The sequence below is a fragment of the Centrocercus urophasianus genome, unplaced genomic scaffold (assembly GCF_019232065.1).
Source record: "Centrocercus urophasianus isolate 14NV4802_14NV808 unplaced genomic scaffold, USGS_Curo_1.0 seq_45, whole genome shotgun sequence".
NCBI classification, from domain to species: domain Eukaryota; kingdom Metazoa; phylum Chordata; class Aves; order Galliformes; family Phasianidae; genus Centrocercus; species Centrocercus urophasianus.
This window is the reverse complement of record NW_024885033.1, coordinates 83740-97999: the sequence shown is the minus strand read 5'-3', so window position 1 is coordinate 97999 and position 14260 is coordinate 83740. Positions and strand designations below refer to the sequence as shown.

General features: G+C 39.0%; 1 protein-coding gene across 7 annotated transcripts in view; it reads left to right on the top strand.

The window, feature by feature from the left end:
- TPK1 (thiamin pyrophosphokinase 1) overlaps positions 1-14260 on the top strand; it is a 187107-nt gene that overhangs the window by 93990 nt on the left and 78857 nt on the right. For all 7 annotated transcript variants that reach the window (XR_006171336.1, XM_042834304.1, XM_042834299.1 and 4 more), the window contains exon 5: positions 13634-13729. Coding sequence is in view for 6 of the 7 variants with exons in the window: in XM_042834304.1 (XP_042690238.1) it covers positions 13634-13729 (96 nt within the window). In the remaining variant the exon portion in view is untranslated. The remainder of the gene's footprint in view (positions 1-13633; positions 13730-14260) is intronic.

Below are 14260 nucleotides of genomic sequence, written 5' to 3'. Positions count from 1 at the left end.
ACTTACAGAGGCAGATGGGCTCTGCCTCTCATATAGTGATGCTTAAAGTGAAAACAGGAGCTGCATTACTGCCTGACTCCTGTGTTAGATGTAGTTTCATAGCACCAGCTCGAGAAGTAGAAGGTGTATTACTGCAGATTATAGCAACAAGAAACAATGGTAAAAGTTTTTGAAAAATATGTTAATTCCTTTGTGTGGAGATACAGAGCAATAAAGATAGCATATTACTTTCACACAACAGATTTATTTTTCCCTTGAAGTGTGCACCTAGATAAATGTCTTCAGGTAGTTAGGTTTTCCTGAAATAATATGAATATTCTGCTGGCATTTGCTAGTGCTCCTGCTCCCACTCACTGCTGAGCTACCTCTCCTGTTCCAGCAGGCAGAAGGCTGACCTGCCTGCTCCTGAGCTTCCTGTCACATGCAACTGTCTTGAGCTACTGCCAGGCCATGGTTATCAGTGATGTGCACTGTCACTACAACTTGAGCTTCATCAGCATTCATACTGAATGAATTCATACGCTGAATGTTTTGTTCTGTTGCATTTATTTTCCATATATACTAATGTAACCTAACTGTTACACAAAATAAAAGGGAATGGGGTGCCCGGTGAAGGGTGGAATGCTCCTTTCCATGTGTATAGCTAATTCACGATGGTCAGCAAAAATGAGCCTATAGAGAGAGGGAAGCTCTAACACATAGCAGTTTGAGTAGAGTCTGAATGGAGTGAAAGTAAAGGAAGCAGAAATTGCCAAGATCCTTTGCAATCCCCTGTGCCTTTCAGTGTGATACTCAGTAAAAAGTTGTGCCCACTGTTCTGTCTAGTCTTTCTGACTTGCTTGCTGATTTGTCCAGCTGCCAGGTAAAGGGCAAGTGGTGCTGAAGCTTCATTTGGTATTTCAGTTGCAGTGGTTTAATTTACATGAGGAGATAAGGTAATTTTTTTTCTTTGTGTTTGTGAAGCTGAAGGTACATTGCCTTTTGTATTTTTAATAAATGTGCTGTATTGTTCTGTTAGGTTTTACACATGTGATAGAGTGCCAGTGACTTTTTGACAGAAATTAAAGCATCATAACTTATTTTATCTATCTGAGGGCAGCAAACCAATGGTTAAGAGATGTTACTTTTTTGTAGTAAGGTTTATGGATGTTGTTTATTAAGTTATATTCACTTATGAGCAATTGTGTCAAATTGACTTGTGTAGTGCTGAGTGGGAAGGGGGAATGTTAAACTCTGTGTGCATGAAACTAACTAGGATTCTGTAAAGCAGATGTAGGTCCTTTAAGCAGTCATATCATCATTGTGAAATAATCACAGTTCTGACTCCCTCTTCACACCAGCTTCATACCAAGATATTGCTAAAGACTCAGAAAGTATTCTGCCTCATGTAAGTGATGAAAGTGATAGCAGATCTATGCCATCACAAAAAACATGGCTTACATATTCCCAGAGACAAAGGAAGGGAAATCTTTAAGCCAATTCCTTTGATGTGCTTGGCTCATCAAGGATTAGATGACAAGTGTTTCCATTTTCCTTTAAGAAGGATAATCACCATTGTGTCAGGGAACTTTATCTAAATAAAGTCTATAGAATGGATTCATTTTTTCATCTCTGTTAGGCATGGCATGCCATAGTAAGTGAAGAGATGGAAATGACACTGCACTATAGAGAACTTGTGGTGATGGTTCTGTTGCTACACACTCATCTGCTTCTTGCTTTAGCTGGATGTTTCTATTATTGAAACCTTTTAAAGCATCACTTTGTGATCAAGCAGCCATTTGTATTGTTATGTCTCAAAGAAGACTCAGTTTTGAAAGGTTTTTAGGTCAAAGACATTAACTAAAATTGTGGTTAATCTGTCCTGATGACTGGAAACAGAAGGTTGAATGCATTGCCTTCTAAAATCCAGATTGGGCATTTTAGTGAGAATGCAGTTCAGCTTTTCTACTGAGCAAACTGCATGTGCTTTAGAAGGCTTCTATAGATTTAGTAGGCTCTACTTCATATCTGTAATTAAAAGCTGTGGATATATTTACAACAACACTCTTTCCTTTTGTCTTTCTTCTTTAAACCCCACAGAACCACTGGTATTTACAGGCAGTTCTGTACCTGTAGCATTTTCTCTTTATTGTTTCTATTACATTTCAAGGTTCAATGGTTATGAAAATGCTTAATAGACATGGTATGAACACTGTCTTTCTGCTCTATAATTATCAACTTATAATTAGATTTATGCATTGTATTTGTATGGCAGTGCTGATACACCTCTAGCTAATATGCTGCCTTGTTTAAATGCAGGTTATGATGTCATTCTCTGTGACTTTCTGAGGCCAAAACTTGTAATAATTTTCAAAGTTGATTTCCCTCAGTTATATCACTTAAACACATAAAAGTATTGTTTTTCTTTGACTACTTTAATTTATCCTGTATCTCTAAACTTTAGTATTTTTTCTAAAACTGAATTTTATATATAAGATGGGAATTAGACTATTAAGAAGTTTCACTCCTAGCGTGTTTCTTACACTGAACGGGCTTGTAAGAAAGCATGTTTCGTTTTAGAACTTGACTCTTTTGTGAGAGGTTTCAAGGCTTTGGGAGGAGCTGTAAAATTGTGCAGGTGGATATAAAGCAGTCCTGTCTTGCTGTAGAGCAGCAGTTAAGTTTTTAAGTGATTTTGGTGTTACATGTTCTGCTGAAGACATGTCTGACATCAATGTAAGAAGTGCTGTGCCTACCTCTGTTGAGCTTCTGACACGATGAGAGTGATCATTGCCATTTGGACCACATCTCCAGTTGTTCGCCTTTGTTCTGAGATGCTGAAAATTTCCTTTCATAGAATCATTGAAACACAAGGTTGGAAAGGACCCACAAGATCATCTAATCCAACTGTCCTGCTATCACCATTACTACCACTGAGCTACTAAACCATATCGCCTAGCACACCATCCAGATGTCCTGGTCCCCTTAACTTCGCTCTAGTGAGTGAGACTAGCAGGCTGATCTGGTATTGTAGGACCTGGATGCACGCACCATCTTTTGAATGATTTTCCACCTCTAAGTGTACTGAGGCCTGCAGTGGGGAAATGTTCCTGCTGCACCCTGTATCTCCAGTTGAGCTGTGCATGGGCTGCAGCTCTCATAACAGCAGTTATTCTTCATTGTACTGTCCTCTCACTTGCTAAGGAACCTCATATCACATCCCGCTACTTATCTGCAGCGTTCAAAGAGAAACCAGCATTCAGAGAGTTTCCATTGTATGCAGTTTCCCTCAAAACCTGTTCTGTGTTATCATATGGCAGGGAAAGACAGCAGAAAATTCTCGGTGCATGACTAATATCTAGGTCTTTTCCATCACAGTTCTGTGACTGGCTGTCACCTGCATGATAGCTCTTACCATAAGCACAGGCTTGTCAGCTATGTACGTGCAAGGTATAACTTCTGAGCCTTCAGAAGGAATTAGCTGCCTGTCTGTCAGCTCATCAGTGCCAAATACAATTGGCAGCCAAACACCCCTCGCTTGCTCATTGAAAGACCCTCAGTGTCTTAATGTAGATATAGGTTCATCAGGTTAAAAATTTTTATAGGTTAATAGTTCAAACTGTGTATGAAATTTAGGATTTGGAACTTCCTATATGCCTTTGTCATGAAATCATTAAACAAAGTTGTCATAAATTGTTTCTATTCTCAAATAGTATTTCAGAGATCTTGTTAAGATTGCATTTCCAAATAAGTTGTGTGGGTGATTTGGGTTATATGTTTTTTTATTCATGTCAAACAAAAGTAATATCATAATGTTCCAGAAATACCATAAATTCTTCAGAGATGCTGATCTTAGCTGATCTTAGTGGCACTTCTGTAGAGCTGTACGTGTCTGTACTCATCAGTTGCTGGCAATGAAGTTGCTGGCTGCTATAGTGGGCAGTGGTTTTCTTCTTCTGAGTTTGTCCTTCTGTCTATGAGAATGTCAGCATGTCATTTCCTTGAGCTCATTCTTCCCAGATGCTTTGGTGGTCTTTGGAAAAAAATTGTAAAGCTATGTTTGATTTTTAGTTGCTTATTATTGTAATTTGTCATTCTCTGCATTGCAGTATACCTTGTTGAAATATATGATGACTTCAATTAATTTTTTTTTTTTATTTAGGGAAATGTGTTTTTACCCATCCATGTGAAGACTAGGCATTCGCATAATCTATTCCATCTTTATAATTCTTGGACTCATCAATGATCAGTTCAGTGTTGTAGCTAAATAAGTAGGAATTTGCCATTCATAGAGAAGGAGAAATATACCAGGAAAGAAGTTTGCAAAACTGAAGGAAGAGAAGGAGGGACTGTGCATGTCATTTGAAATGCTGAGTACAGAAGTTGATCTGCAAAATTGAGCTAAGGATATATAGCAGCTAGCATTCTCCTTCTGAACTGTATGTAATGATCCGGAAACAGTGACAAACTCTAAAAAAGGAATAATCTTGCACAGGCAAAGATATTTTCTGCTGCTTGTAACACATGGCTTTTACATTGAGGCTGAGAGAGTTTTTAGAAACTGTAAGACAAAACGATAAAAAAATTTTAAAAATTGGTGCTATCTAACCATATGCACAGCTCAACTAGAAATTACACAGATAAAGGCTGTTCATAAAGGAAAACTAACAAGCAATTGAAGTAATCAGTGACTTTCTCAAAGGTTTCAGTCTTAGGACTAATCTTGCTGTTTTCATTAACACACCAATACTAAAGGAAGAATGTGCTGATGAGTTGTACTGATAGCACAAATTTTGGAGCTCTGTACGCATGTAGGACAAAATTTATCTTTTTATCTTGCTGTCTCTAGGGATTTAAAATCTTTGAATCCCTTTGTATTCTTTTCGTACATGTGGGCAGAGCTGTGTAAGTAAGCATCATTTTTGTGAGCTTTATGCACATTTGGAGCCTGATCTTGATCCATTCCATGCAGTAATTGATACTTGAGATACAGCTCGCTTCTCAGTATGAATTCTTTTCAAATCAACTATATACCTCTGAAAACTAGGGAAATACTGACAGATAGTAGCTAAGGAGCAAAATTTGTACATAAAATCTGTCTGAGTGCACAAGATAGAGATGAGCCTCTCTGGCTTTATATAGGGTGGCAGGTCCCTTGTCTGACAAAGGATCATATCTAGACTGTGTTCCGTATGGCTAAAATTTGGCAGCCCAAATCCTTGAGCACACCTCAGCAAGAAGCCTTACTGTTGTCTCTGTCTTACCTTGAGGTGAATAGTGAGGATTGGAAATCAGAATCCGATGTCAATTGAAACATAATGCTTACTTATTAACACAAGTTCTTTAGAATATCTGTCAGCCCACAAGGGATTAACCTGGAGCAATTTTAATTGAATAAAACAAAACCTTACTGTGCATCTGGTGTTGCGGCATTAAGAATTCAGGCAGCCTCTCTTTCTCCATCCCGTCTCATAAAAGATAGCTCAAATAGTTGAATTTCAAGGAATGCTGCATCCCATACTCTTCAGCTTTGTGGTTGAGGCAGCTTTTCTGCTTTATTGCATGCAAATGCTTCATTTAATTGCATTGCTATTTGCGTAGAGTACCAAAGATAATGTTAGTTTTTGTGTGTGCTTAGGCATAGCTACAGCACTTTAGAAATTGAGTTCTAAGTTTTGGTTCAAAGTGCATTCAAATCAGCAAAAAGATTCTCGTTGATAGAACTGGATGTAGTTTATGCTGTCTGCATTTGATGGCATGTTCTTCCATTCTGTCAGAGACTGGTGCTGTTCCAACTCTCTGATTCCTCTTACATGAGCTGCCTCCTGTCTTCATACATAAATGCATGCAGTTAGAGCTTCTGTTTAGAGTTTCTGTTTACACTTAACTTTTGAAGGAATGAAACGAATCCTATGAATAGGTTAGGGTCCTAAGGGTGTAATCAGTGCAGTTGAAGGAAGATTTTCACAGCGCTTATCAGATTCAGATCAGAGTCAGATTGACCATCAATTAAAACTTCTCCCTCTGAATCTTTCTTTTTCGGACAAGGAAGAGCACATAAGGGAAACTTTGAAGATGATCCAAAGATAGCAGATGGCTGTCACCGCTGTGCTGTGCTCAGGTTTAATCATCAGATTGGAGAAATCACATGTGGGTTGCACGGAGATATACAAAAGGAAGTTTACTGTTTATATTTCAGAAATGGATATGGAAAGGGGCCAGGGCTGTATGTATGAGTCTGCATCTTCTGATAGGCCCTTCTACTTCAATTTTTAACATAACACCCTTAGCTTTTGCTTGATTATTCAAAAGTGTTTAAAGGTGTTGTTGGTCTTCTGATAAAGGCATTGTGGTTGTAAACATTTTATTTAAATTCTTGGTCTTTGGGTAAATTCTTAAAATGTTTGCTTTTATTCATTAAGCTTAATAAATCTGAATTTGCTGCAGTACAGGTAATCATTTGGAACATAAGCTGTGCTCTTTGATCTTCTTTTTGTTTGTTTTTTCTCCTTTAAGAAGGGTTTTTTGAGGGGTTTCATTTCTGTCATTATCATCCTCGGTTTTCTTGCACTTCATTTTGTTAGAGGTTGCAAAGAAGGGATGTTGTCTTTCCTTAGTATTATTAAAATACCAGATAAATTTATTCAAATTTTGATAATGTCAGTCAACTGCCATGATTTTGTAATCTGTTTTCCTTTGAAAGGAGGCAAGCTAATTAATACAGAACACTTTCTGCTATCTCTACAACGAATATATGCTATGAAAAAGCTGCCCTCCACCAGAAGCCACATGCTGCTCATTAAAAACTAAAACAGGAAACATTTTATTTACTTCAAAAAGGGCCATATCAAAATAGATAAAGCAGAAGGGAGAAAAGGCTGCAGCTGCTGTAGTCTAACTTCCAATTACAAAGCTCTATTTTTAACCCTTGTCAAATTTGACAAGTTCGTGCAGCTTCTGATTTGCAGAGGGTGTGCAGATGTTTACATATGTTTACTGGTTTTGTTTCACTGGGCAATACTTGCTGAATAAAACAAGTAGTGTTGTGTAGAGTTAGAAATTAGTAATGGTCAAAACTGGAGATTTGTTTTTCAATAATGAGATTTTTCACTTGAGTGCAGATCTCCATTATTTGGCTTCCAGTGCATACACTTCATCATAATTAACAAATTCCCGAGTTAATCAGAATGGCAGCAGTACTTAATGTGCAGCTGAGTGAGTTAAGTCATCAGCCACCTCAGAACTGAGGGCCAATAGAACTGTACTATATTAGGTTTGCACTGATGCCAAGCATTCAGCCAAATTTGAGTCCAAGAACTGAAAGAAAATGAATTTCAGTTAATTATGTAGTTTTGTCTATTTAAATATCTGAAATCATGTTCACCAATTACATTTATTTGTTATATTCTTTACTAAGCAAATTAAAAGACAGCTTATATAACTAAGCTGATCAAAAGATTAATAAGGGTGTGTGGAAATGGACATCTACACACTGCTGTCTTCAAATGCATAACATGCTGTGATGCAACATGTGGGAGAAGGACTGAGATATTCAGACTCACATTTCACAGGCTGTCTGGTTTCAGCATCTGTCTGAAATACGGGGTGCAATAATCCAATTAGGTGCACCTGGCATTCTCCACCTCCTTTAGCAGTGGGCCGCCTGTAACTGCTACAATGAAGCAGAACAGCCAAAGTTTAATAATGGGTGCCACATCCACACTCAGCAGCTATACTGTCATCAGATGTAGTCTATTGTTTTCTTTCCTGCTGTGTGGTATTGATTTTTCTAACCTTTCTTAATGTTATTTGTGCTTGGCTTTTTAACTTTCTTACCAAAGGTTAATGTTATTAAGTTGAGTAGATATCTATAGAACTACAAGCATTATTGCCTGTCTTGCAGTTACTGTGATGTCCTTTCATTAAATCCTGGCTACAGCAGAGAGTATTGCTGTGAAGATTTTTGTCATTTGTGAGGAATATGGTGAAGGTTGCCAAGAACTGCACCTGAACTGTCGTCCGGTTCTATGTTGAGAATCACTAGATTTGATAGTCTGTAGCAACAGATTTATCTGAAACTTTTACCGTCTTGTGAGCATGAGCTGCGCAGACATCCACTCCAGCAAGGTCAGGGATAGGACACAGGAGGATCTAAGTGCTGCTGCTCTCCTCTTCCGTTTTAGTTCTGACCATGTGTGCCTCTTCACCATTGTGGCAAAAGGAGTGGATCTAAAACCCCTGTCTTTTCCAAAGCTGGCTCTCCGTTTGATGTGAAAAGAGAATGAAGAGTCGCAGTTTGATCTGACAGAACGGTGGCTTTACTGATGGCACTCTGCCAACTTTTGTTCAGCTCTCCAGCAATAGTTGTATAATGTGTCAAAGGTGCAAACGGCCGAGTGAACTGTTTTAGGATACCACTGTTAAGTTAGGTTTTGTTTTTAGCAATTGCTGTCACAGCAACATCTTGGTACCAATGTCATGGGTCCAGGAGCCCTCCTTCATAACAAAGTATATGTTTGATATCCCATTTACAGATTTAGAAGGCCACATTTCTGTCATTTGTATTGGAGACCTTCCACTGTGAATGTGCAAAGAGGGCAGTGGCAGAGCTGAGCAGAGGACATCTGCATCTCAGCTTTCTACTGGAGCTGCAGTCAGTAGCCTGACGTGCCTCTCAGCTACTGCACAGAAATTACCTGGCCTCTGAGGTCCTCCAAATACCTGTTGAAAAGCATCCTGAGAAGCCAGGCCAGAGCCAATTTCAAGTGAAATGTACTTAATAGTAAAGGCAAAAAATAATAAATAATAATTTAAGTTGTAAATCATCGCTTCTGAAACATATGGACAGTTAAGTAAGTTCGGTCTTTCCTGGCTGGAAAGTAGAATTGTATTCTGCCTGCAGCTGCCAAAACCTGACTGCCCAAGCAGAATATTGGGCTCATTAGCACTTACAGGAAAGAGTATTTCAGAAGTGCTGGTGGAGGGAGGGGGTTATTCAGTTATTTATAAACCAACACCTGTGAACCACTTCTGCCAGCAAGGAGTGGTCCTGGAAAAATATAAATGGTTTTCTTCTCTTCTGCTCATTTAAGAGCTGTTAACTCACGTTCCACCTCTTTGCCCATGCCCAGCATTAGCTGTCCCTGCCACTGATTTTTTCTTCATCTAACCAAAAAGCTTGTTCTGCAAGACTGGGGAGGCTCTGTCTGTTACAGTTTCTCACATCTTGTTACTTTTTGCCCTTGTTGGTGCCAATAAATAATAAATGCACTTGAGGGCACAGTAGTGTTTATTGCAGACCCCACATCAGTGTTACATTTTGGCTATTCCTGGTGAGGAGTGAAGACACAGCAGCTCTTCACCTTTTTTGACTCTTGTGCTGAATACAGGTTGCAGCTTCATTCTTAGTCTCTCCATGGCTGTAGCAGTACTGCTTTTGCAAGGGAAGCCTCAGATTACATGTACATCTGTGGCATGCTACCACTTATCAGGTCTGTTACTACTGCTTGAAAAAGCATTTGGAGCAATAACATGTACCAGAAAAGTTACAGCTTCACCATTGACAGTTTTTCCTTTTATAGTGTTTTGAGGAGGCAGCAAGAGGAAGGGGTGTAATAAAAAGCATGTCATTATCTGCTCTTTGTTCTTTTCTCTTCATCCAGATCCCCTACTGCACGGCAGCTTTGCTTATTTCTATATGCATCCTGATAGGGTGGGGAAGCATTTTAGAAATAGCATTATGTCTTTCTACTGGAGACTCATTATTTTGTTGCATGCAAACCTCTAGACTCTGTCCATGCACCGATCTAGGAAATTTTATCTTCTACACCTTTATTTTCACCATTGAGGCAAAGGCAACCTGAAAGTTCTATTTTTATTCTGGTGTAACAAAACAATGTATTTTATATACAGAAGCACACATACAAAGATTCTGTATTCTGAATGTTTATTTCTTGTCAGTTGTTATGGTATACAGCAGAAACATAAAATCTGTCAGGTGAAGAGAAAAACTAGGAGGCTTTTAAAGGGACCAAGAAGTGGTAGCAGAGGAAACCTCTAAATATTGTTCTTGTTTTAATTTACAATGGTATAGGCGTATTTTGAGTATTTGAAATCTCTTTGAATAGTGACTTTATAGATAAGTTTCACTTTTTCTTACTCGGATCTTTATCAGAGGCTTAGGAATTGCTTTAGCACTCAATTAAGAACTTTGACCTCCCACTCTTTTCTACTACTACATGTTCTCATCTGTTCTGGAGCCTGTTGAGTATAACTTCCTGGTCTTGGTATTAGATGGACTCACCTAAGGTTAAGCCTTACAAGACCTAGTGCTCACCAGTACAGAGGAGAGCATTAGAGATGTTAAGACCGTGGGCAGCCTGGGCTGTAGTGACCATGCCCTCGTGCATTTTGTGATCTCAAGGAATGCAGGCCTGGCAAAAAGCAGTCAGGGCGCTGTGCTTCAGGAGAGCAAAATTCCATTGGCTCAAGGAACTGCTGGATGGGATTTCCTGGGAAACTGTCCTTAAGGGCATAGGAACAGAACAGAGCTGGCAGCTCTTTAAGAACACCCTTATGCGAGCACAAGAGCTCTGCATCATCCAGCAGAAGAAATCGAGCAGAGGAGGCAGGTGATCAGCATGGCTGAGCAAGGACTTGCAACTGAGAGAAAAGAGGGAAATGTACAGGAAGTGGAAGCAGGGTTGTATAGCCTGTGAAAAATATAGGGACATTGAACATGTGCAGAAATAGCATCAGGAAAGCCAAGGCAAAGATGGAGCTGAACTTGGCAAGGGATGAGAAAAATAAAAAGGGGTTCTAGGGGTATGTAGGCAGGAGGAGACAGACAAAGAAGATCATAGATTCCCCCTCTGATAAATGAGGACGGAGAACTGGCTTCCTCAGACATGGAAAAAGCTGAAGTATTCAATAATAGCTTTGCCTCGGTCTTCACTGGTGGTCAGGCTCCTCTGCATGTCTGCCCTGAACCTCTAGGTGAGGGTGAGAGGAGTGGATTCTGACTCATAGTAACAGTGGAACAAATCTGAGACCTCCTCATGAAACTGAATGTATACAACTCCATGGGCTAGGTGGAAGGCTGGAGCACCTCTCCTATGGAGAAGGGTTGATGGAACTGGGTTTGTTAAGCTTGGAAAAGGGAAGGCTCGGGAGAGACTTCATTGTGGCCTTCCAGTACTTGAAGGGAGCATATAAACTGGAGGGGGAACGGCTGTTTGTGAAGGTGGATGGTGGCAGGACAAGGGGAATGGTTTTAAACTGAGACAGGGGAGGTTTAGGCTGGATATTAGGAGGAAGTTTTTCAGCCCGAGGGTGGTGATGCAGTGGAACAGGTTGCCCAAGGAGGCTGTGGATGCCCCATCCCTGGAGGCATTCAAGGCCAGGGTGGATGTGGCTCTGGGCAGCCTGGTCTGCTGGTTGGCAACTCTGTCTGTGGCAGGGGGTTGAAACTAGATGTCCTTTGAGGTCCTTTTCAATGCAGGTCATTCCATGATTCCACAATTTTATGACCCACTGCAAGGTGACTGTTTTATAATCACTGTAAATTCACAACTTCGCTGATTCTGGGAAACTTGAGCACTTTTTTATACATACGTTTATGCACAAATCAATATAAGTACCAGACACATAGTAACTGTAGGACCAGAGTGAGGAATTTTTTTTCTGGAACTTGATCCTGGAAGTACTGTATAACCCTGAGCTTTCCATATCTGATTTTGTCTATCCAACAGAACACTGCAGAACAGTCTTGTCCAACCCACATCCCACAAACTGCATTTGTGTCTGGACAACTAATAATGCAATCCCACAAGATTGTAAATTTTTAACCTTGATATGTGATTTTTTTTTATGTTTTTCATGAATCAGTTTCATGTAGCTTGAGTACAGACTGCATAGGTGACAACAGAAAGTGTATTAGTGCAGTGCTAACTCCACCTTTTGTGCCTGCCATACACACTCTGTTGAATTAAAACCTATGTGTCTTGCCTGTTACGTACACTTGTGCCACTTAATGAGTAAAAAACATTGATTGCTGATGATAACATTTTGGCCTACCTACATGTGTGCGTGCCTGTGGTGCCCTGGCAATGGTTGGTAAAAAAAGAGGAACTTAAATAACTAACAGAAAATGAGGTAGTTGCCACCAGCATCTTGCATTTGATGAAATATCTCTGCATCTTACATCAAGAAAATTTATGTTCGAGAGCTTTAAAAATGAATAATATCATGCAAATGATTGTCAAAGCTGTGAGTTTCATAAAGTCCAAGTGATTGAATCATCACCAGTTCCAGGAGTTCCGTAGAAGTAGAGATACTGTTTATGGGGACATTATTTACTTTTCCAAAGTAAGGTTGCTAACTGTGGGTAAAACGTTAAAAGAAATTTATGATTTGCAAACTGAAATTAAGGTAATTGTGGAATCAAAAGGAAAATCTGTGCCAGAACTTGAGGATGAAAAATAGCTCACATTCATTAGCATTTTTGGTGGATTTGATCACTCTATTTAAACGAGTTAGACATCGAACTTCAAGGAGAAAATCAACTTATCTGAGCTGTATATCAGGCCATTATAGCATTCAAAATTAATCTTAAATGATGGCAAGCTCAAGTTACAGAAAATAATTTTATTCATTTTGATACATTGGCTGAACACACTCCTGTAACTGTGAAAAATATGCAGCCTTGCTTTCCATTTTGATAAAGGAATTTGAAAATTCATTTCAAGGTTTCTGAAAAAATCATCTTTTTTTTTTTTTGGAAAATTCATGACTCCATTTTTTGTTGACATAAATACATTACCTGTGAATTTTCAAGTGGAATGTATAGAGTTGCAATTAAACATTCAGCTCAGAGAAAAATTTGGTCATGTCTTTTCACTAGACTTCTATAAAGCCTGTCTTGCTGGAGAAAGATATCCTTCATTTCAAAATCATGCTATGTCAACACTTTTTATCAGGATGTATGTTTGTGAACATCTTGTGAACGTGTGAACATCTTGTGAACATGTGAACATCTTGTGTTTTCAAGAATGAAGCACAGGAAGAGTAAAATTAGTTCAAAAATCTCTGATGAGCATCTTGATAATTTGTTAAGAATTGTAACCACTTCCATCAAATAAGACACTGATGCATTAGTTTCACAAAAACAGGGTCAGATATTCTACTAATTTTTGTTTTTGATGCCCTCTTTTTTATACGTTTCAAGAGAAAATGCTTTAAAAAAACCACAAAGTTTTGTTACTTTTATACACGAACTATGGTATGTATAGTATGTATTTTGTATGCAGCCCAAGACAATTCCTTTTCATTCAGTGTGGCCCAGGCAAGTCAAGATGTTGGACACCCATAATGTAGAACATGTTTATCCACATCTAGGAATGTTCTCTATGGGTTTGGAATATCTGTTCCTATGCCTGTAAAAAATCTAGATCATCATAATTTGGTCAGCTGGGATCTAGGGTCTTCGGTCTTTATAAGGCTAGCAGTCTCTTACTTAATTCTCCATCTCCACGCAGTGACTTGAAGAGCTGCTAACTGCAGTTAACTTCAGCAGAGATAGCATTAGTTCTCAAAACTGAAAAATGCGGTAACTTTAATTTATTTTTCTCTCTCTGTTTTGCTGTTTACTCACTAGGGATGTGAGTTAATTGAGACCATGGATCAAGATTTAACAGACTTCACCAAGTGCCTTCAGATACTCCAGAAAAAGATAGAAGAGAAGGGCCTCCAGGTAAAGACACAACTTTGTCTCTTCTTATTTGTATCTACTGTTCATCTCAACATACTTAGAATTATTTTTTATGTTTGCACTGAAATGAAGCAATATTTTCAAAAGCCATTCTGAGGTTTTGCCATATTCTCGGCACACATTGTAAACATTGATGATTCTGCTGAATAGAATTACGGAGTGTGTCAATGCACAACTGTTGGTTTTCATAAAAGGCTGCTTCTATTGGTTTTTGTTAACGAACAAGTCAAAATGCAGAAGAGAGTTGTGACTCTCTGATGTTCAAAGTAAGAGCCCTACCTTAGGAATATGTTCTCAAGTCTTGGCATGCTGAGCCTTAATGTTCATATCTCCTTGATTTCCTCCCAAAGATGAGATGGGAAGGAGAACCTTATTGTGTCAGCATAACATATGGTGAGTAATATCTCCTTCTGCAAAAGGTTCCCCTGAAATTCAAGAGAACCTTTATAGAAAAAGCAGTGCGCTAAGCCTGAAAAGATCTGTTTGGAGTTGTGAGCTGCTCCTTTCATTTGA